This window comes from Triplophysa rosa, linkage group LG2, assembly GCF_024868665.1.
Source record: "Triplophysa rosa linkage group LG2, Trosa_1v2, whole genome shotgun sequence".
NCBI classification, from domain to species: Eukaryota; Metazoa; Chordata; class Actinopteri; order Cypriniformes; family Nemacheilidae; genus Triplophysa; species Triplophysa rosa.
This window is the reverse complement of record NC_079891.1, coordinates 20,605,755-20,629,506: the sequence shown is the minus strand read 5'-3', so window position 1 is coordinate 20,629,506 and position 23,752 is coordinate 20,605,755. Positions and strand designations below refer to the sequence as shown.

Sequence of the window (23,752 nt, the reverse complement as noted above, 5' to 3'; positions counted from 1 at the left end):
TGAAGCAATACAAATTCCACACTTAAGGAAAAGGCACGTATTAAAAAATAAATGAATTCCCGAGGTCTATATATTACAAGGTAAAATATTTAAGTTTAAAATAACACGTAGCAGCAATCATACGTGTAACACATGCGTTAATGACCGATTTATTATGAAAAACAGCGACACTGGTGGTGAAAAGGAATATTGTCATAACTCCCATGATGAAATAACGTCTATTTTCATAGTTAACTCAGTAGACACCAGCTACCTGCATATTAGTTACATCTTTTGTGATATGATCAAAGGATTATAACACGAAATGTATACTACTAAAGAAAGGTTACTAAAAGTCAAGCTGAAATGAGTCACTTTTTAATAAAAATTCTGAATATTCTGTAATAAGCTTCATTAAGTATACATCTTTGTAGTCCACAATCTTAGAATTTCAAATGTATTGAATAAGCAGGCAAATAGCTATATTTTACTATATTATATCATTTTCTGATCCATAAACAATGTATCCATAAAAATATATATCTGACATCAGTTGTATGTGTTTTACTAGCCAAAACAATACACATTTTATTAATAACACCACTGACATTCATTCAACAAATGAAATGATTCAGCAATCAGTGATTTTTGAAAAGGGTTTATTCTTATCAATGTACAGATCCAAGCAGTGAAACAAACTCACGTCCAGAACAATGTCATACAAATATCATTACAAAATTTTTACAATACAATATATATTCTTTGCATGATCCAAAATATTTGGTGGCCCCTAAAAATGATCACTTTCTCTATTTTCATGTATATTTTCAATTTCAGATTATAAAATAAAAGTTCACTATAAATTAAATTGTTCTCGGATAAAAAAAAAGGGAGCTTTTGAGCAAAGGTTAACTTCGTTATTGTTATTATTCCTTAATTCCACACAGAGAACTGTACAGTAGTTGGTGCATTCTGGGGTGGGGAAAACAAAACAATTCTTTACTGTGCAAGTGTCATGAATATACGGATACCCCACCCCCAACTTCAAGGCATACAGTATATACTGCATTTAAATATGTTCAGTAAGTGTTCACATACATAAGGGCCAATTTCTTCCATGTTATGCCTATGTGAATCTGTGCATTGCAACACTATTAAGTAAGTCATTTCTTGTATTTGAGTCTCTACTGGATCTGATACTACACCTCTCCAAAAAAAACATTCCTTTACAAGGTGACAAAAATATGCCTGGATATCACCAGCAGCTGAACCAATTACAGTGATTTGCTCTATTATTATTATTAATGTTATGAATAAATGGGAGACTGGGGGTAAAGGCATAAATAAAAGAAATTAAAACGGCAAATAAAAAAATAAAAAACAGTAAACATACCTCCTGAGGTCTCTACATTACAACACAAAATATTCAAGTAGGAATAAACAACACATAGCAGCAATCAAGTGTAAGACAACACATTTAACACATTCATAATATCTGCCTACATCTTATTTCTGTTCTTATCTTCTGCTCTGTTCTTATTTTTTTTAACAATGTCAGAAGGATTTCGGACCTCTCTAATCTGTTCTTCATGTATAACAGCTGGAATGTGACAAAAACGTCTTGCAGAAACACACAAACACAAGACAGACACACGCAAACACATGCCAGTATCCCATGGTGTTCAGATCTAAAATGATAAAACACACATCTGCTTACATCCTTTGTTTGAAATTGAACATGATCATCTCAAAAGGCAAATAAAGTTTCCACACATACAATAAGAAAAAGTTCACATTTTTGAACACACAATGAAAGTTGTTTTTTATATGGATGGAAAACTGGACAGAAACTGATAGAAGTAATATATGGATGGAAAAAACATCACCTATTGTGTATGTGTGGAAAAGTGCATTATTACTGAAACTAGTCTATATCGGGGGGGCTAGAAAAATAGATTGCTCATCGGGCCACCAACATGCACAAAAAACAACTAAATATCCAGATTAACCCAGTCAGTCAAAACCGACATTACAAGCACCTTCAAAATCATGCTCTGAGCAAACTAAGAAAGAAAAGACAATGATGTCCAAAAATGAACAAAATGTGTGTTCAGCATTCACTGACAGTTTATGTCAAACCACACAGGAAATCATTGAATGAGACTCATTCACTTAAACGAAAGATATTGTAGGAAAACATAAGCCTTGTACAGAGCGATGGAGCAGAACAACTCTTTAAACATCTTCACTGTGTTGTGCTACTATGTAGTCTTCCCTCTCGCTTTACACATGCTAACTTAATATAACAAGTCAAAAATAAAATAAAATTGCAGTCGTTCGGATTTCTCTTCTTTTATCTTTGCATTGCACTGCCAGTCTAAAACTCAGATGAAACCCCTTACAGTGACATGAGAGGACTTAAATCTTTACGGATACATTATGAAGTTGTTACCTGTTTGACAGAGTGTCTTAAATGTTTGCGGTCTACTGCTGTGCATAGCTGGCACACAAAAACACTGTCTGCACACGTTCATGCAGTCACCCCATGCGTAGGACTTAGCATCCAGTTTAGATTTACGCCCCACCCACCCATCTAAACCCTCTTTATAGTACAATCCAGAAAATAAACAAAACCACTCTGCATTTTCTCCAGGCACCTTCCAGTGTGCTCCAAAGGACCTAGAGAGTTTACACAAATCATCGTGTCATTGTTTTTTTAAACCCTTGGATGTCCCGTTGAGCGTCCTAGTGAATGAATGCTAACAACATTTTTGTTTTCACCCTTATGGCTGATTGTTATGACAAGACGAAAAAGCTTTCTTCCCTGTTTTGGTTTGGCTTGGCGTGGTTTCTTCGACTAGCGCCGCAGCTAACGCTTCCCTCCCACCCCGTCCAGAGGGGTCTAGTGGGCTGTTTGGTTCCCACCCCTGCTAGACTACCCTTCTTCCCCCCAGGTAAAGGGCAACATATGCCCTGGGTATTAGAGGTTCCCATCCTCCCATTGTAATAAGCTGAAACACAAGAGAGAAAGAGAATCATTAATATAAAGTTATTGATCAGAAAGACCACTAACAGTTTAAGTTTACAAAAGACAACGTTTTCAACTAAAAACAGAAAACTTTTGGCTGTTTGTTTACACAACAACAGTGTTTTGGGGTCTGAAAATTAAAACTTTTGAAAACGATACTGTTGTCTGTCGTTTCTGTGTAAACACCTAAAAAGAGGATTTATGAAAACTGTGATGTCAGACACGTGTATGTGTTCAGCAAATGAGCGCATCTTGTATTGCCTTCTCAAAAGGGCAGTAAATCGCTTTCCCGCTCATTCTCCTTCACAACTCCTTCCTGGTGGAACATTTTTCCTAACTCAGTCAGTCCGGTCAACCACATCTCTCACAACATTCCAAAAACTACTTAAAACCTCTTCTGTGAATACTTGACAGGCAAATGAAAAAGAACACTAAGCCCTCTCTCTCTTTCTCTCAACAGGTATTGTTCTGGCTTTTGCGGAAACTAGTAACTTGGTTTTAGCACTTACTGTATTATTGCCCCTGTATGCAAGGGTGAAACTTTGGTTTGAGAAGTGGGTGGACACAAAATGGGGGAAAATGTTTTTGATTTGAATCCATTCACAAATTCAAAATACCTATGTTGCGTTGTTTTTGATTGTTTAAATTGATAAAACCATGAAACCAAAAGGTGTTTTTATTGTGTAGCAAAAGCTGATGTTCATGAAGGGGGGGAATGCAAGTATTGACTGAGAAAAGGAGGAAAACTTGGCTTGTAAACCTGAATCTGCGGTCGGAAGGAGACGAGCCGGATGACTTTCTAAAATGCTTAACGAGGTTTAACGTACCTAAATAACGACCAGAGAAGCCCACGTTTCTGTCATGCCTTGTCATAAACACCAACTGCTGTTAAAAGAACGAGTCCTTATTAAACGAAAAAAGTAATAAATCACGCGTTACTCGTTTCTTCCCCATAGAAGTCCATTATTAGGAAACAGCTTAACATAGCCTACCGAAACAACGACCACGTAAAAACAAATTTCTATTAAATTCAAATCAAAACCACGTGATTGAAAACAATCTTTCGGTGATCTATTTTTAGGGTGTGCACGCGACGTGCACATTGACACAGGCAGACTCTGTCCTGCTTGGTCCTAGTAGCCTACTTCTCTGTGGCGATGACGGCGTGTGGTTGAAAAATCATGACAAACAAATTTGAAAGTGAGGGGGACACGAACAGGATTTTGAAAAGAGAGGGGGACATGTCCCCCCTGTCCCCAGTGGAAATTACGCCCCTGCCTGTATGACATATTGCTTTATTGCTACCTGAACTCTCTGTAAGTCGCATTGGATAAAAGTGTCTGCTAAATGACTAAATGTAAATGTATGATGAGTTTAGTCTATAGACATGCAAAAGTATAAGCAAAACAATGACCAGTAGAGATAAATTACCACACATACGTTAACAACGGGTATTTAAAAAGCATTTTGGATTAAATCTGGATATGCATATGTTAGCAGACATGTAGGTTTCCTTTACAAAGTGACATCGCCATTTATGTCTTTTTTGTGGATCTGTGTAAACGTGGATTGTTTTGACCATGTTGTCGTGTATATGTGAAAAGTTATGTGAAATTTTTTAAAAACTTAAAGAAAAAATGTTCCACCTTCTTGCTATATCAATATTGTGCAAACATACCCTATATCACTACTAATGTAGATAAATATGCATAAGTTCTCAAAGCATTAAATTATAGTTCAACCTGAAACTAACTACAGTTCAAATTGAAATCTGCATACTCATCTGTAATAAGGTCTTGAATTTGATACTGAAAAAAAATGAAACCCCAAATTTTTACAATATAAAACAGGGGGCTAGATGATTTGTAGAATCGGCCAATTGAATATTGCAGAAAATTACAGTATTTTGCATATTTTGAAACACATCTGTAGGCCTAATTATTTGTTGGCCTAGTTATTTGATTCAGATGGATATCCTCAGCGCAACTTTGTGGTAAAGAACATGCTAAACAAAACAACCTCTGACACTCCTTTAGCTGTCGTAATAAATGTCCTGTAGCCAATAGATATTTACCTCTTTAACCTGGTTACATCTACACCCCGTAGAGTGCTGCAAGTCTCTCTTTGAGTGGAAGGGGAAACTGGTCAGAAAAGCGTCTCCAATTCTCATCTCCAACCTGGTTCTTAAACCCATGCAAGATCTAACAGGAAACATAACTTCACTATGATCCCAAATCCATAATCACCTTAAAGTGATAGTTCACCCAAAAATGAAAATTCTGTCATGAATTACTTATCCTCAAGTTGTTCCAAACCTGTATACATTTCTTTGTTTGGTTGTACACAAAGAAACATATTTGGAAAAAAGTTAGGAACCATTGACTACCATAGGAGAAAAAAAATATTGTATTTTTTTTCTTCTTTTAAACACAAAAGAAGATATTTTAAAGAATTTAGAAAAACCAACAGTTCGGGGGCACCTTTGACAACCATTTTTTGACTACACCAGAAATCTCCGTTTCTAACTTTCTTCTAAATAGCTTTCTTTGCGTTCAACAGAACAAAAAAATATATACAGGTTTAGAACCACATGAGGCGGAGTAATTCATGACAGAATCTTCGTTTTTGGGTGAAGTATCCCTTTAAAGCCTTTCCTTGAAGCTTAATTAAAAGAACATAAATTAAATGTAATGATCTACCTTATAAAACATTTCTCGAAGATCGTCTTTTGGGTTCACCCAGGATGCCACAGCATCACAGAAAAATATAAAGTCCTGAAGGGGGTGGAAACAAGATCATTTCTCATATTTCAGAGAACTCAGAGAGACATCAGTGAGAGTAAAGAGTGCCTTACCTGCACCACACCACCAGGGTTGACCGTGATCATGGTGCAGATGCCACGGAAGGCGGAGTCTTTTTCTTCATTGTCTCTTATATTGCGAAGAGAAGTGCACCTAGTGAGGCGAAGAACCCATTTTCAAATAACAAGCCTGTGCGGTTATTTTTGCAAGTGGAATAACACAGTTAACAAAATATCATAACTACCACCTCAGAGCACCTTTCAGCACAGAAATTGGTCGACTGAGAAATCAAAACTTATCTTCTTTAAACTGTAAACATTCATTGTTGAAATCTAGTTCAAGGGATTTTGTGCTTACCGGAAGGGCTCAAGTTTGATTTCCTGACAATCCCTGATTTCACAGAAATGTAAGGTCTATTTTTGATAAACATTATTATTTATTTTGGGGGGTGAATTATCATCGGTGATTGCCAGGTACATTGCAAGCACTTCAAACCTAATTTATGTTTCTTTAGCTTTCACTAAAATACTCTCATTACTTGCATTTCCTTATTTACTTTTATTAATTACTCCATTTAAATAAAAAGATTCTTCAAAAGAAATATCTATATAGAACCATGTCAGCTTCTGGTTTATAATGCAAATTTCAGGGTAGGCATTCTGGGATAGAATCATGCAGCTATATCTAATGGGCAGGAGCTTTTCTCTTTTTTTCATTTAACTATTTCCTTTCCTAAAACCAGCAAGCATTCTATATTATCCCATGCACTCGATTAGTTGTTAGATAGCGACAATAAAAGACGAAAACAGAAGTGAAAACTGAAATAAATCAATTGAGAATACATGAAGGTGCTACTGAGGCAAATTAAACGACAAGACCTAGGGACAGGGTTAGTTCACATGGCTGGCAATGATTTAGACTGAATCATACAGAACATAGAGAGCGAGCGAAAGGAAGGAAAAGAGAAAAAGAGAGAGGTGCCTGCTCTCAAATGTCTTGAAAAAGCCCCCTATCTAGTTTAAAATGAAGATCTGAGGAAAAAGCACAAACATTTTTTGTTTACAAATCTTTGGACCTTTGCATATTAGCACAAATCTCAAGACCACAAGATAGGCAGGGGCCGTTTCAAGAACACCAGGAAAAGGTCTGGACAGAGAAAGAGAGAGAGCGTATGAGAGAAAGATAGAGAACCACAGGGGGAAGAGATATAGAAGATAGACAGAAAGAAATGAATGAAATAAAAGATTGAATAATACACACCAGGGTCTTATAAACTGCTGTAGCATGGGTGCCACCTCTTGAGGACAAACGTAACCAAGACGACCAATTGTTATTGCTAAGGTAACGCAATCACGGTTATACAGCACCAAACGCCAACCAAGACATGAGCGAATGAGGGGGGAGGAGAAAACAAAAAGAAACAAACAAACAAACAAACAAACAGACAACTCAGAAACAGAACTCAACAGAATCCGTGTATGAGAATAAACACTAGTGCTCTTCACAGCCCCGGACTACAGGGTCAAATGTAAAATATGACACTTAAAAAAAACATATATCTCTCGTTTAAGGGAGGAGTCCTAAGAAACACACATTCTTTGCAGGTTAGAAATTGAAAGTCGAATTGAAGAATAAGTAAATATCTATTTGTGAAACTCTAAAAGATGACTGGGTTACATGAGAGTTACGATTGCATGATAAATACTCACACTCGTGTTTAATACACAAACAACAAACTTGTTTCCTAAGATTTTCTCCCTTAAACTCACACATTTTTTCAGTAGAACAGAAATGTTTTTTCTTTCTTTCAGTCTCTTTTATTTCTTTAAGAAATGCATATTACGCCAAGCGGACTACATGGAGAGGACAAGATTCCATCAGGATCTTAAGAGGCACAGAGGAGGGAGACCTAAGTTTAAGAGACACAAAACTATGCAACATTCTCATTAAAAGACAGGCATTTATGAACAGTCCAATGAGACATGCAAAAAAGCAGATGATTGGCTCATTAGAGAACGCAGTTCAGTGCAGGATAGGCTGATTCCAAGATATTAACTATATTGAACCAATAGTACAAAGTAGTAGAAAAAGTTGAGAAATGAACATGAAAATCATCGTACTATTGATGTAAAACACGCAAAAAAAAAAAATACAAATTACGTTATTATGATACATGTTTTCTTAAAAGCGCTTTGAATTTTTTGTGTGCTTAGGAATACAAAAAAGAACATCTATCAGCGATCCTGCATCAAACGTTAGCCGTCCTTAACTAAACAACATTCAACATCTATTGGCAGATATGCATTCACATTGAAAAAGAAAAGGAACTAAAAACAACAGAAATAAATCGACGAACAGGAACACATCTACAAGTACCCTTGTTTCTGTGGGTGTATATTAGCAACGTTCACCCTCATTTCAGATTTCAAAAAGCCTAGCATGGGCGGCCATTACGGCTCAGGCTACAGCTTTAACTGGAGCTGCCCAATCAGAGTGGAGCGTAACTGGGATACATTTTGAAAGCTTCAGGTGCTAAACTTTCATGTAAACACCACAAATTTAGATCAGAGTTTAGCAGTTCCGTCTAAAACTAAATTAATATTTAAGGTTTAAAGCTTTGACTAAAAACATTGAAATCAATATACAGCAGAACTCCTCAAATCTGGCTTACAGCTATAATGCATTCATCATCGTTTTGCAATACTTCACTGATTGATGCTTACAATTTCATTACAATGATATAGTAACTGACTTCGTTATTAAACCACTTCAGTCAATACCACAGCTGGACAGTTGCAAGGTCTGTTATATTCATATATAAAGACGTGCTGATAAAACTCCATTTAAGAAACAAAATCATTTCAGTTCTCAAAATTTTCACTATTCATTACTCAACTGAATACTGTGCAACGGAAACAATATTCATCTTAATCTATCATTTCTTTTTGTTATTTGTAACCTTATTACCATCAAACCTTGTAAGGTCCAACTCCTGGAGTTAATATGGAGATTAATAAGCACTGCAGAATGGGGACTGGGAGAGTTTGGGGAAAGGAGGGGAACAGAAACCTCTCGTGAGGGGTCAGCCTGGTCTCGCACCCCTCAAATGGTACCTGTATTTTCCAGCAGAGTCTTAGGTGTGTTGGGTCTGTTAATAATCTCCACCAGCTGTTGAAGAACCATTGGGACATACGGCTGCATCTCAGAACCTGAGTGGAGACAGAGAGCATGTGAACATTTGAGAGAAAAATATGAGGCTTCATACCCTTTATAAAAATGAAATGATGATACTCACCCATCTGAATAGATATTTCTCCAATGGCCCATGTTGCGTTGTTGCACACTGATATCAATTCTGGGTTCAGGTTGGTGCCCAAGACAGGCATAAAATTAGCTGGGAAAAGAGTAACGTCAACAAGTTTCAGTATCAGAAATCACAGTTAACAGAAATAGATTTAATTTGATGAAGTGTCTGTGAATGTGTGTAACCACATACCAATGCAGGGCTTCACATGCTGGAAAGAGGCTTTGGTCAAATCTCCCAACAGAGCAAAGGAACTCTGCCGAACCTCTGGCATTTTATCCTGAGGAAAAAACTATTTACAAAGCTGCAGCGGATTTGGGAACACATCATGCATCCCTTGTTCTAAGCTACAAAGTCTTGGTTTTGTAATTATTTACTGTTTTTATGGTTACCTGCATGCACTGGTACATAAGAGTGAGAATGTTGCTACGGGCAACCAGCTGCTCTATGTTTTCACCGAGCCCCTCTGCTAATCCGCTGAGCAGATCCAGAGCCACGATCATGAAATCTTTATCAGGAGCTTCACAGAACTCAGGCTGATTCTGATGAAGCTGTGATGCAGAAAGAAAGAGAATGTGGTCAAAGACACATAAAAAAATATGTACATAATTGTTAAATGTTTGCATGATAAATGTTTTAAAGGTCTAGTGTACGAAATTTAGCGGCATCTAGTGGCCAATGGCTCACTCCACCACTCCCTTTCAAAGCACTACAGAGGCTGACACAAAACTAAGATGTTGTCATGTTTTTGTTTTTTTGCCGAAGGCAACAAAACGTGCTCTGTAGAACAATTCGTCCATTTAGGGCTACTGTAGAAACAACTTGGTGAATTCAATGCAAGGGGACCCGTGGTTTATGCAGATAGAAATAGCTCATTCTAATGTAATAAAAACATAACGCAAGTCTTTATACACCTCTGAAGACATAATTATGTATATTATAATGCATTTCCGTCAATAGAGCCTCCGAAAACACATTTAACAGCATATTTTGTGGTTGTGAAGACTCTTACCACAGCCTGGGCGAGTGTTTTCTGGACCAGGTTGACACAGCGTTGATAGACAGGTTCACAGTATGGCAGAAAGCCGCTTTGAAGAGCAGTGGCCACAGATGAGAGACACTGTATAATGAATGAAGAATTAGACATAATCTTCATGCCACCTATGATGATCTCACTAAAAATCACAACTACAAGGTACTATATGCAAATGTTCTGTGACACCTGCTAAATATGCCCATGTCTTAAATTAATGGGCCTTGTCTTAAAGGGATAGTTCACCCAAAAATGAAAATTCTATCCTGAATTATTCTAGTTATTCCAAACCTATAACTATCTTTGTTCTGTTGAACACAGATAAAGATATTTGGAAGAATGTTAGCAACTGACAGTTCTGGGACATCACTGACTACCATATTAGAAAGAATTAAAATGGTACTCAAAGGTGTCCCAGAACGGTTTACTTTCCTAAATTCCTCAAAAAAACTTATTTTGTGAACCAAAAAATACAAAAAAATGTTCCTACTATGGTATTCAATGACTCCAGAACTGTCATTCTTCCAAATCCAAATTTTGATCTGTACAAACACATATGAGCGACGCCTGGTTGTTCCATCACAGCGAGGCACCAAATCGCTTGCAAAAACCTTTAATCATTCGGTTCCCCTGTGGTGGAATGAACTGCCAGCCTCCACCCAACTGCAGCATCCTTCACAACTTTCAAAAAACAGCTCAAAACACCTGCTCCGCATTTATCTGACTAACCAATAACTGTCTATGTTTTGTGTCTAAAAGAAATCTAGTTGTTCATTCTCTCCCTTGCTTACTAAACCTTTAATCCTCCTAGTAGCATGGTCTTGTAAACTAACGGTACTGTTGAGCATGTTGACAAAATGTTTATATGCTCTTCTACTTGTAAGTCACTTTGGATAAAAGCGTCTGCCAAATGAATAAATGTAAATTTAAGAGAGAATGTGTAGTCGACAAACCCAACAGTAGTCCAGGATAAAAAAGAAGGGCTTTTATTATGCTTCAGAGGTTCATTCTGCCACAAGGTTGACTAAATATACATTACTTCGCTTATAACATGGCGACTCGCCAATTTGTCACTTTTTGATAAAAAAATGACTTCTAAAGTAGGCCAATCAGAATCGAGCATTCCATAAACTCCATTAAAAACGGGCTTTAAAGGGGTAATATGGAGCGAATACGTGTTTTTCTGTGTCTTTGGTGTGTTATAAGTTGCCCATGCATGTATTAGACACGTAAAATTGCACAAATTAAAAAGTGTCGGAACAAAAGATGCATTCTATCTAAAAGCGAATGCTCACCCAGACCTGCCTGAAACTGCCACACCCCCACAAATCTACGTCAGTTCATGGTATGATTTGACTAAGACCGCCCAAATGTATACGCAAGTAAGGTGGGCGTACCTGTCAGTACAATTGCTTTGGAACCTGATGTTCCAAATATGGTAAGAGGCGTTACACTTCCGTCACACGCTTGCAGTATTCGACCAATCACTATGCACTGGTTAACTGGCCAATCATAGCACACCTCGCTTTTCAGAGCCATGAGCTTTGTTAAAAATCTGCACGTTTCAGAGAGGCGGGGCAAAGAGGAGATACAAACATGCACGGTATGTGGAAAATACAGCGTTTTTGAACCTTAAATCTTGTATACACATTGCATTACATCTAAAACAAAGGACAATATTCGTTTTAGCCGTGTCATACAACCCCTTTAAGATACACTTTCACTTATTTACCTCTAGTAAGGGAAAGAGGTCTTTGTCTTCGTCTTTTAGCTGATTCCACTTCTGAATCAATGGAGGCATCAGCATCTGAATATATTCCTGCATACAGAATACATTAATGTAAATAAAAACACATAAACAGCAACCTGCAGCTGTGCATGTGTATTTATTAGACATACACTGACAGATTGTGTCGGCACAAAACACTATATATCTATGTCTAAGAGAAAGATACAGTCTATAATTTTAACTGCTTCTGTGTTTGAAAGTGCATTACTGGTTTATTGAGATGATGGCCCACAGAGTCAGCCAGAGTCCCAATGGCATCGTAGAGGATGAGCAGGTTCTTGTGCTGGTATTTACCGAAAGCAAACACTAACGTGTCCAAAATGTAAGCGAGATACGGCACCAGCTCAGTGCACGCCTCCTCCTCCAGGGTTGCAAAGGCACTACGAGAGGCAGAAGGAGAATTACTGAGAATAGTTGAACTTCATGGGGTCTCAAGACCATTCTATGCATCATGCTCACCTGCAGGCGGCCTCTTGGACACGCTTGTTGCTGTCCAGAATGCGCTTGAGCAGTTCAGTCATGAGAGGTTTGAGGTAGGTGTCCGGAGGCTGGCTAACCACCCAGTGCGTGTACCGACTCAGAGTCCAGCAGGTGATGGATCGAACCAGAGCCTTCTTATCAGAGAGACAGAGTACCAAATGAGGAATCAACTCTGGCAGGTAGGGAATCATTCCCTGCATACAGCCTAAAGGGGAGAGAATGAGAGAACGATTTTGGTTAGTTTTTTTTAAATGTGAATTATAGCATGTAATTGTGGTTGTTTTTCAAATACCTTCAGCAACTGCTCCAAGCACTAGTATGCCCGACTCTTTAACAAGCCACTCTGGATGGAACAACAGTTCTTTCAGCAGAGGAAGAATATGCAACAACAAATCATCCCTGAAAACATTTGCCAGGACATCCAGTGCAGCTGCGGAACATTTTCCTGAACACACGACACATGCAAATCAGTGACTACAAGTACCTACACTTAAAGTAATTTTTTTAATTGCTTCTGAAACCAAGAAGGAAGGATTTGACTTCAGCCCTCTCTTACTTAGATTCCAGTCAGAGATGGTTTCATCATCATCTAAATCATCGTCATCCTCCTCCTCTTCTTCAATGGAGTCTCCACCCTCATGTTGCTGGGCAACAGTGCGCGAGCGATGGAACCTCGGGCGAATGTCCTGCTCATTGTCTGGGATTGCTTCATCTTCTTCAACATCACCCTGACAATCATATATGAATTTGGACATTTTATACCAAAAACTATTTTCAAAACTTTTCATGATGGTGTGTTCACGTGATAAAATATGAACAAAGTAGAATGATAAAAATAAACAGACCTTTAGAAGGATTATGTCAATCTCAGAGTATTTCATTCCATTGACAAGCACTGGTATCAACCTGCAACAAAAACACACATGAACAGATGTTTGTACAATCTGAGGGGCTGTGCATTGCAAAGTTGTAGCTATAACCTATAAAAAACCCCTTTTAAAGCATACTCCACCCAAAAAATGAAAATTCTGTCATGTGTAACTCATAAGTTGTTCCAAACCAATATACATTTAGTTCGTTTGGTTGAAGACAAAGAAAGAGATTTGGAAGAATGTTAGCAACTGACAGTTCTGGGGACTACCATAGTAGGATTTTTTTTGTTCTGTTGAACACAAAAGAAGATATTTTGAGGAATTTAGTAAACCTTATTATGCCCCAGAACTATCCGTTGCTAACATTCTTCCAAATATCACAAAGAAATGTATACAGGAACAACTAAATTGTGAGTAATTCAAGCAGGGCTGAATGAATTTGAATTGACTCCACCCTACAGGATGTTGAATTGAATTTGAATAGGAATTACAGGAAGTGGAAATGAATTAATTGCAATTAAGAAAAATTAATTCTTATCACATATCAGTGAGAATGTGATACTTATAACATTTTTCTTCCTAATGGAAGTACAGAAACTAACATTAAGCATACATTCCCTTAATGTTGAATAATTAGCAATATCTTCATTTCAAAGTAATCAAATGAAAACAAATGTTTTACTATAATAAAGTATAGTTTACATAAAGTCCATACAATAATATCTGTATGAAATTCATGTTGTAATCATATGTAATATATACTGTAAAGCTTCATTGTTAAATACACCTTAATTATGTATCATGAATTTCTTTGAATTTTACGGAATTCCAATTCTACTTCCTGCTATTTGAATTTGAATTGCAATTCAGCTTCCTGTTTGCAATCTCAATTCAAATTCTAATTCAAGAATTGAATTGGAATTTAGGGGTCATTCTCAATTCAATTCTGAATTTTGTACAACCTTGAATTCAAAACAGAGTTTTCATTTTTAGGTGAACTATTCCTTTAAACACCAAGCCCAAAGTTTGCATTCACAATGTATATGTATTTTTAATTTTTCATGGACTAAATAAACAATCTTTTCTTGACTTTAAATGTTTCTATGTAATAGAAATTGCTATGGTTTTACTCACTTAGGCAGGTGTCCACACAGAACCTCTTTACACACCGGTTGCTCAGCAAGTGTGAGCCAGAACTCACAAGCCTCCAGAGCGACATTTTCATCCTGGTCCTGCGTCCTTTGTAACATGTACTGAGAAACACAAAGGAAGAGGGGGATTGTGGGAAATGTAGGTGGGTCAATCTTGAAGACATTGCTGCCACACTATAATTCTACAAGAGACTGCCATTGCATCATTTTGCCTGTTTGGTTATGACAATATTTATATTCTGAAAAAATGTACAACTGTTAAACATGATCATGACATTCTGATGGCAGCTAATTCCTGAGAAGGTCCGCGTACACACTTTTTTGTGTAATACTGTTTTACAGATATTGATTTTTACATGTTTTTGAGTGGTTGAAGGGGGGTGGTCTAACCTCAATTATGTTGTGCATGTGAGGAAGCAGACGGTCAAGTCGAACTTCTAAAAGCATGACTAAAGCTCTGCACACGTTCTTCCTCACTTCAGGCTCCTCATCGCCTGCCAATGCAAACAGGTTCTATGGTACACACAGATACACAAAGAAATAACATGACCATCATTTCCTAAAAACTACAAAACTGACAACATGTTTTCATTATGTGACCCAAAATAAATTCTGGAGATGGTCTGCATACCTCAATAAAAGGATCTATGTGCAGCATTAAGGCCTGTGTTCTGCTGATGATGAACTGGTTCACACAGGCAATTGCATGTGACCTACGACAGAACACAAGCATATAAAACATATAAAAATAAATCAAATTCTTCAAAATTTGTTGACAATTTTTCAGCAACTGTAGTTGTCTAAACAGTCAAAAAAGGGCCAACAACATGCTAACTAACGGTCAGAAAAAAATCTTGATTGACTGCTATCGAGATGGCAATGCTTTTTTGGTGTATGCAGTTTGATTTGTCCCACCTGATCTTGGGGCTACTGTGCTTAAAGAACTGCAAGAATTTTGGGATCATCACATTGAGTGGGCGGTCCAACATGTCACTGTCTAGGATCTCAGCAGAGTCCTCGCAGATCTTTTGCAGAGCTCCGAAAGCACCCTGAAAGAACACACCAGGAACAAAAAAAAGAACCTTACATTTCAACCTAGAGCGCTTCCAATTTAATCAACAAAGCTGTCGTAACAACCCTGGAGTGTCGGAGAGAGATCAGTGCTTTCTCTCGGAGAGAAAGCCAATGCTTTCAGTAGACAGATGCCCAGATCATATTTTTTGGCATGAGATGCAGGTACTCCTGATTAAAAATAATTTATTTGCTGTTGTCTTAGGCTAACATCTGACTGGTTCAAGGATTGTGCAGATACCAAGGTTACAGGCTTAAAACAAGATAAATGGCCTTTCTATTCTGAATGTGTTTGTGACAGTAGCCAGGACAAGAGGTACTCCTGACCATCCAAAACGATTCAAAATAATCCAAAACCAAACCCCGAAGCAAAGGCACCTGCCTAACACATCAAGCTCCCTCACAGACATTCCACCTGTAAGGAATCTAATCAGGTCACGAGCACAAACAGAACCATGGCAACGAGCTGTCTGGCCTGACTGTCGCCATGGCAACCGTCTCCACTGTCAGCTTGCAATTGGTTGGAGGCAACGTATTTTGAGCTGGAACGCAGAGAGAAAGGAACAGAGAGGACAGCTCCTTCCGAGGTCAAAACAAACATACAAAGTTTATTACAATATTTAATGAATACAGTTTTCATGTACGTCTACAATGTTGATGACGATGATCAGATAATCTATCTACTGTATACAATTATATCAATGCATGACATCAGTATCATTAACTATAGACAATAATTAAGTTTTGTTTATTAGCAACCACTCAGAGAGAAAAAAAAACAAAAAAAAACAATGGCCTTTGGTTAAACTTGCAATGACAGTAAAATTAACAAATTATAATTACAAATATAATATAATTATATTATATAATAATTAAGATCATTTCTTCATCGACCAATAGGGTGCATGGCCTCTTTCAGCCAACAATGACTCATTAAAGGCCAGGAATATCCTAACCATGCTGGCTAGATAACATATGACATTTCTGCACGTTAAACCAATTATAAAGCCTAAACCTACTCTACACTTAATCTAAATAAAGTCTCCGACATTCTGAAAATGATTTGCGTCTCGCGACCGCTCAGAATGCATGTATAGGCCAGAGGAGTCATATTACACAACAAACCAGAGGACCATAAGAGTAAATGCATGCATTCTTTTACCCCCCAACACACACAGATACACATACCTACTATGAATGTATTCATTTATATTTAGGCTTTTAAAGGGGTCATATGGCGCGAATACGTGTTTTTCTGTGTCTTTGGTGTGTTATAAGTTGCCCATGCATGTATTAGACACGTAAAATTGCAAAAATGAAAGTGTCGGAACAAAAGATGCATACTATCTAAAAGTGAATGCTCACCCAGACCTGCCTGAAACTGCCACACCCCCACAAATCTACGTCAGTTCGTGGTATGATTTGACTAAGACCGCCCAAATGTATACGCAAGTAAGGTGGGCGTACCTGTCAGTACAATTGGTTTGGAACCTGATGTTCCAAATATGGTAAGAGGCGTTACATTTCCGTCACACGCTTGCAGTATTCGACCAATCACTACGCACTGGTTAACTGGCCAATCATAGCACACATCACTTTTCAGAGCGTTGAGCTTTGTTAAAAATCTGCGCGTTTCAGAGAGGCGGGGCAAAGAGGAGATACAAACATGCACGGTATGAGGAAAATACAGCGTTTTTGAACCTTAAACCGTGTACACACATTGCATTACATCTAAAACAAACGATAATATTCGTTTTAGCCGTGTCATATGACTCCTTTAACAGATTTCTGATCCAAGTGACTTCAAGGTATACAAATCAGACAGTGTGTTTCCTGGGAACTGAACTTGTGACCTTGGCTTTGCCAGTAGCATGGTCCACCAGTTAAACTACAGGAACACATTCTGGGCACACGGAAATGAATAGCTAGTGAATCTCCCACCTCCCACTCAGCATGCCAGTGTAAGCTGGTGTGTAAGCTATGATTTTTTTTTCAAATCCTCAGACACTACTATATATAGTTGCATATTCTAAATACTTAGACAGCATGCTGCATCAGGATTTGCCAATCATTACAGACAGGCAGTATGACATTCCTATAACACACCCACCAAGCACCACGGAAAGGCAGAGGATGCAATCTGACACGCGCAATACCGCAATGAGTCTGTGTAAGTTAGTCTAATATAAAACACCCTTTTAGGGTTCTAACTTATATTAATGAATTCAACAGCAATTGTTAATTCCCTGACACACAGCCCTGTTTAAAACGTAACATGCAGTAATAGTATAAACACCGTCTCCAACCGAGTCTGTGATTAGTTGTGATCACATCTGATCTCCACAGCAGAAAATAACTGACCTCAATCTGTGCTAACAACCCTGCTCAGCAAGAGTCTCATAGTCACACAGCGCAGCTCATTGTACCGTGTACGCCGAGAATCCCTTTGTTCATGTTTGGGTGTGGAAAACTGAATTTATTCCAGTAGTACGTAAAAGTAGCATTTCAGGTGCGTGCTCACCAAGGTTATGACCTTGCATGTTTTCTCAACCCCGTCACAAACACTAATAAGTTGCAAAACATAAAAGCTACTCGCACATAAACCCGGCAGCACTTGAGCTTACAAAGCACCATCCTAATTACAGACCAAACCTCAAATATGCAAACTTTCAACACTACAGTCAACATGCGTCATCAAAGCAGAGATCGCTTTGGGTGTCTGTATGACACAAGTGCATGTACATTGATTGTACTGATCTCATTCAAGCTATTTCCTTCTTGAGCCCAGATGCCTAAAACTCTAGGGATTTCAAATGCATGTATGAAAAAATAATTTGCATAGTGTCCAATATGTTTTAGTTTTATGTTTAACTCGGACACAGTCACACAAAGGTATACACACATTTATTTTACTAGTAAAGGAAAACATCAAGGGACTGCAAGCACAACTGGGCAGAAAAGTTGTTTTTAATTGTCAAATTGCCCGTACCCAGATTACAACATTAAAAAAAAGTGTTATTTGTTTATTTCTTAGTTATTTTTCCGTTTTTTTTTCTACTACATTTCTATCTGCTTCTATTGTCAAAAATACCCCAATGCTTTATAATAAAGAATAGTCCAAACTTGATTCTCGGTTTTTGACAAACATAACCGATCACTAAATAGTAAAGAAAACCTCAAGTTTTGCATTTGTGAATGTTGGTATTATGATTCAATCATACCTTAAATCAGGATATCACAATTATGATTTTGAACAAAACATTACGACTAAATTGCCAGAACAATAACAAGCCAACTAAATCAACGACAGATGTAAAAAGATGCCATAGAACAACATGATGAGCACAAAATCTATTATGAACAGACAACAAAATGATGATGTATATTCCGCTCATGTGGAAGTCAGAAGAGAAAACGCCCTTAAGAGGTATGCAGCGCTAACATGTGTAACAGCAACAGCTGAGAGCTTAGATCATGCAGACATAAGACAATGAGTCCCCATCTATCCATCATCTCATAGCTTCAGTTGAGCACACTTAAAGGGGAAACAAACATGAGATAATGAGATATGTGACTGAAGAACTGTTTACACCTGGTATTAAGATCTGTCCCGGCGATCTGATCACAAGTTGCAAGACACCTCATTATTTATCTACACATTTTCCATTTCAAAATTCCATACTTTTCCAGACTCAAACATACAGACTTCCCTGAAGATTTTTCAGACCATATTTAACATATAAAAAAGATGGTTTTAAAAATCTAACTGTTCACATGTATATTATCATAATATTTTGCCAAATAATCAGTTGTTATAGCTATACCTCATACAAATGAATTAACACCAAACCATGACATGTTCAATGCACAACATTTTATAATTGGAATTTAGTGCAATGTTAATAATTTGTCAAATTAAATAACTGTAAACCTTCAACCCAAAGCAACAGAAGGGTGAAATATAATGCATTGATGAACATGAAAAGAAAACTAAAATCCATTAACTTGGCTTCTTTCAAAATTTGACAATGTTCAATCCGAGCCATATGCAGAATTTTAGAAATACAGAGGTCCAAAAACTGAGTTTGTCTCAAACAAAAAAAAGATTTTCTTGAGCTACATATGTGCATTTTAGAACAATTGAGTGCAAATTAGATAACAATAGCTAAAGCCATGTCTGTCTTTTTATGTTTATCAGTGATGAGTAAACGCATGGCCAATTGATATTTTTATACAAATATTACCAGATTGAAATACAATCAATCTTTCAAAAGTATTTGGGTTTGGAATGACAAATGTAAGCGTAACTTTTTGTGCAGCTACATACAAAAACATCAAATTACAAAAGTTGCAGACACTTGTTTTTTTATAAAAAAAATTGTTATAATAATATCGAAAGAGAATTAAAGAACAAGAATTCATTGATGCGTTTGAAACATTTGTAAATAATATTGGTGTTTTAATAGGCTAACCCCAACCTATAAACGCACCTGAGTCAAAGCCATGCAGTTTAGGATGAACTGGTGAAGGCACGGTCATGTTTTTGTCTCGTTTCAACATTTTGTAGTTTGCATTATTGGATATTACAATCGGCCGTTTAGTCAGATTCGTTATTTAAAAGTTGACGCGTGTCAAGCACGTTCAAAATGGGAGTGCAAACAAAAAACGCTCGGGAAAGACGGAGAAAGCAATCGGTCTATTTTGCTGCAGCTCCATGCGTTACTAGTAACTTCCAGGAACTATTGAGAGGCTCAATGAACCGCCATTGCTGTAAAAAAACTGTTCCATTGGAGTCAGCGGAGTTGACGCAACTCTCTCTCTCTCAATGGCTCTGCGGCTGCCTACTGCGTAACATCCAATCACAGCAAACAATCCTCCAGCAGATTTGGTCTAGCACCGATCTTTTTGCAGTGCTCGAAACATGCTCCTAACTTCATAAAAATACATTTATTATCATAAATTGTTAATTTTATATTTAAGAAAAACAGATAGGGCAATAGTCTAGAAACTCATAATTTTCTCCATACTCAATTTTCTTTTTTCCATACTAATCCAGACCTGGAAAAAAAATCAAATAAAAATCCATGCTTTTCCATACTTTTCCAAAACGCATAGTGATGAATGTTAATGTTAATTAAAGAAAATTTTGTTTATACAATAAATTGATAAACTGAGTTTATTGTAAAAAGCCTAATGTACATTAGAAGCTGCTGTTCAAGGACAAATCAAGGCACGTTAGCATTTACACTACAAATGTGAAATGGTCACATCCACTTTCCACTTCCCCCACATTTGTCTTTTAGGACCCGATCACAAGATGTTTTGAACCCTACACACATAATCAGCACTGAACACTTGTGATTGATCACTCAATACATATTGCAATACCAAATGAGTCACAATGAGTGTATATGTCTAACTTCACAAGTGTTATAGTCCTCCGAGTCCAGCAGTAAACAGAGTTTGGGTAGAAGTTCTGGCCAGTTCTGTAACTCTCCTTTAGAGGCTATAGTTGTGATCAAAATGCCTGAGGAACAGAAAGAGTAAATATAGAACCTTTATTATGACAATTACCATTTTGATCAGTGGCTCTCAAACGTTTTAGTTGTAAGGCCCCCTTTGTATAGGGTGCATCGCTTTGCCCCACACCCCAAATAAGTACTTAAAATTCTAAGTTTAAAATTCTAAGTAAACCAAAAACATATTCAGTTATACAATGATAGAACATCAATTCTTTTGGTTGGTGGTCTTATTTTTCTGATGTTTGATTGCTTAAATTTATGATAGGTTTCGAGATTTTGTAAAATGCCACAAAATCTGTGATTAATCGTTAAAACACCCCCAAATCATCACTGTGTGGAAAACATTTTTATTGACCCAATGTAATTTTTTCCCAAACAGAATGATTAAAAAATTAAATAATTATGCAGACTTGTGCTTTGGTAGATGCTGGATAACCATAGAAACATAGCACCTCTTTTACACAGTCTAATCACAATGAGAAAACACAACTAATCTAGACTGTCCTGGTGCACCACAAAAATCAATACATCATCTTACACCAAAAAACAACAACACAAAAGCCATACACAGACCCAGAGGCACAATAAAGTCGATGTCATGGCTCAGAGCCAGACTCTAAACGCACTGCCAGTCCATACTCACCCACTGTGGCTCTAATGAGCGGTGAGGAGTCTCCAATGTTCTGCAGGCACTCATTTTTGATGAAGTCAGAGACGCCGTTCGGGAAGTTCTGGTAATGGGCTCTAACGTTGTTCTTCAGAATGAGACCGCTGAGAGAGCGAGTGGGCTCATCTTTGTGAGGGAAAACAGGGTACAGTTTATGACCAAACAAGGGTCATTTCTACACACATTGTATGATGTAAAACCCCACCATGGACGCAGGTTCTGGCAGAGTACTTGACAGATTACAATTGACCTAAAGTCTCAGTAGCACTAATAGTGCTGGTATTAGAACTATAGCAATACTAAACACCATTTGAAACCAAACATTATATGATGGGTTGCTTGATCCAACATCAACTCTTTTTTTATCAGACCCATCCGTTCCAGTTGATGCAATAAGATTCCCTCTTAATATATTACATTTCCCTCGAACTGTCGTGGCAGACCTAATAAATTGCATCAAATAGCCACACTGCAGATCAACAGAGGGCAATTTCCTGCATCTGCTACTGTAGCACTGCCTCCTAATACACGATGTGTCAACGTACAAACAATAGAATGATATTCATTGAGGTTATAAACAGGGACTCTACAGGCACGACGTATCAAGGCAGGTCCATCTTACCTTCGGTCTTTAGTTTTGTGAGCACAAATATCAAGTAGTTGTTGAAGTCTGGATATTGATTGAGCTGCTCAAGTTTCTGTGGTGCACATTAAGGAACATCATGCAAACCACAGAGTAGCCAATAATGGAAACAGCAGGGCTAACGTGTTTTAAGGCACGTATTTTAACTGTCACCTAAAAACGTAATTATTACATGCTATTAACATATGTATACTGTACATTACATTTTATAAATCTATGTATAGCCAGACATGGCTCGTCAAAGCATAACGCGCAAATAATGTGTAATAAAAATGATGCATCCAGTAAGATAAATATGAACGTCGAATTCTTTGTAAGAGACTGAATGCAAATCACATTAGGGACCAAATACCATTTGTTTTAGCGAAAACAACATAAACATCTCCATTTGAATACATCAAAACACACTCCAAAGAGATTATTTCCACACACTATGTGGCATAAAAGATAAAACACGTTGGTCGTGTTATACTGGCATCGTTCATTTCAGATGTCTTTGTTTGAGCTGCATCCGATTATATAAAATCGTGATAACAGCACCACTGCACCTGGAGAGTCGTCTGTCTATCAACAACTATTTAGCGGACTATCTAGACAGCATTTACGGCACTTAGCGTTCCAAAAGCGCCTATTGTGTCCAAAACGCCATCAATGTAGGTTTTGAGACCCGCCCAGTGTTTCATTAGATCAGAAGATTGTTTATAAATAATCGCAGAGGCGATGTTACAGTTTCTCGTGTGTGGTGTAGGGGAATTGACAGCAGATGGACCCGCTATCTCATCTAAACTCAGGTTAATCACATACCAAATCGCAAACAGCGATACAAATACTGACACCATATAGGTAACACAATAATCTACAACAAATAAAACATAAACACGGTCTCTGGTCACCGCGTGCTCGTTACAAATATTAAGTACAAGCAGCGTATACGCTAAATCACAGGCCAACTCCACCATCCCTCCTCCACGGTCTTTCAATACTCCGTTTTTTTACGTAGTAAAGGATACTTGTTGGACGGAACGTTGTGTGGATGTGTCGGGGGACTGTGATTCCTTGAGTAGTTGTAAGATCTGCTGTAGTCCCTGTTCGTCGGGTTTCCACTGGCACTCCATCTTGTATGGCAGGAGCCTCTCTCTCTCGCTGTATGACACAAGATCTACAGCCTTTAACATCAAATAACGGCCTCCACCTTGACCTTCAGTTTTAAACCCGAACGCGATTACGTTTAGGAGGACAATAAGGGTTACGCGAAAGTTTACGATCAATCGACCCGTCCGAAAATGCGCGTTTCTCGGGGCGTCGGGTTCTTGGTAACGCTAAGCTAGCGCACACGTTCACGGACTCGGTCTGGTCTGGAACTCTGGATCACCGCACATCTACAGCGATAAGCCAGAAGCCTCTGGGTAGCG

General features: G+C 37.8%; 1 protein-coding gene across 2 annotated transcripts; it reads right to left on the bottom strand.

The window, feature by feature from the left end:
- Positions 1-626: 626 nt before the first annotated feature.
- tnpo1 (transportin 1) lies at positions 627-23,730 on the bottom strand. 2 transcript variants are annotated; one of them, XM_057353109.1, is made up of 24 exons: positions 23,351-23,730; positions 22,320-22,395; positions 21,674-21,823; positions 20,929-21,035; positions 15,353-15,486; positions 15,069-15,150; positions 14,828-14,950; positions 14,421-14,539; positions 13,260-13,320; positions 12,971-13,142; positions 12,707-12,859; positions 12,394-12,619; positions 12,143-12,314; positions 11,878-11,964; positions 10,125-10,232; positions 9,505-9,663; positions 9,305-9,392; positions 9,104-9,202; positions 8,922-9,017; positions 7,069-7,144; positions 5,862-5,961; positions 5,707-5,781; positions 5,082-5,208; positions 627-2,990 (listed from the first exon to the last, which is right to left on the bottom strand). In XM_057353109.1, exons 1-23 carry the CDS (start codon positions 23,513-23,515, stop codon positions 5,101-5,103), a joined length of 2,736 nt encoding a protein of 911 aa, XP_057209092.1. In that variant the 5' UTR covers positions 23,516-23,730; the 3' UTR covers positions 627-2,990; positions 5,082-5,100. The 2 variants fall into 2 exon arrangements, 1 of the variants encoding a protein (XP_057209092.1); XR_008964418.1 differs by lacking the exons at positions 627-2,990; positions 5,082-5,208; positions 7,069-7,144.
- Between the last annotated feature and the right edge of the window lie 22 nt (positions 23,731-23,752).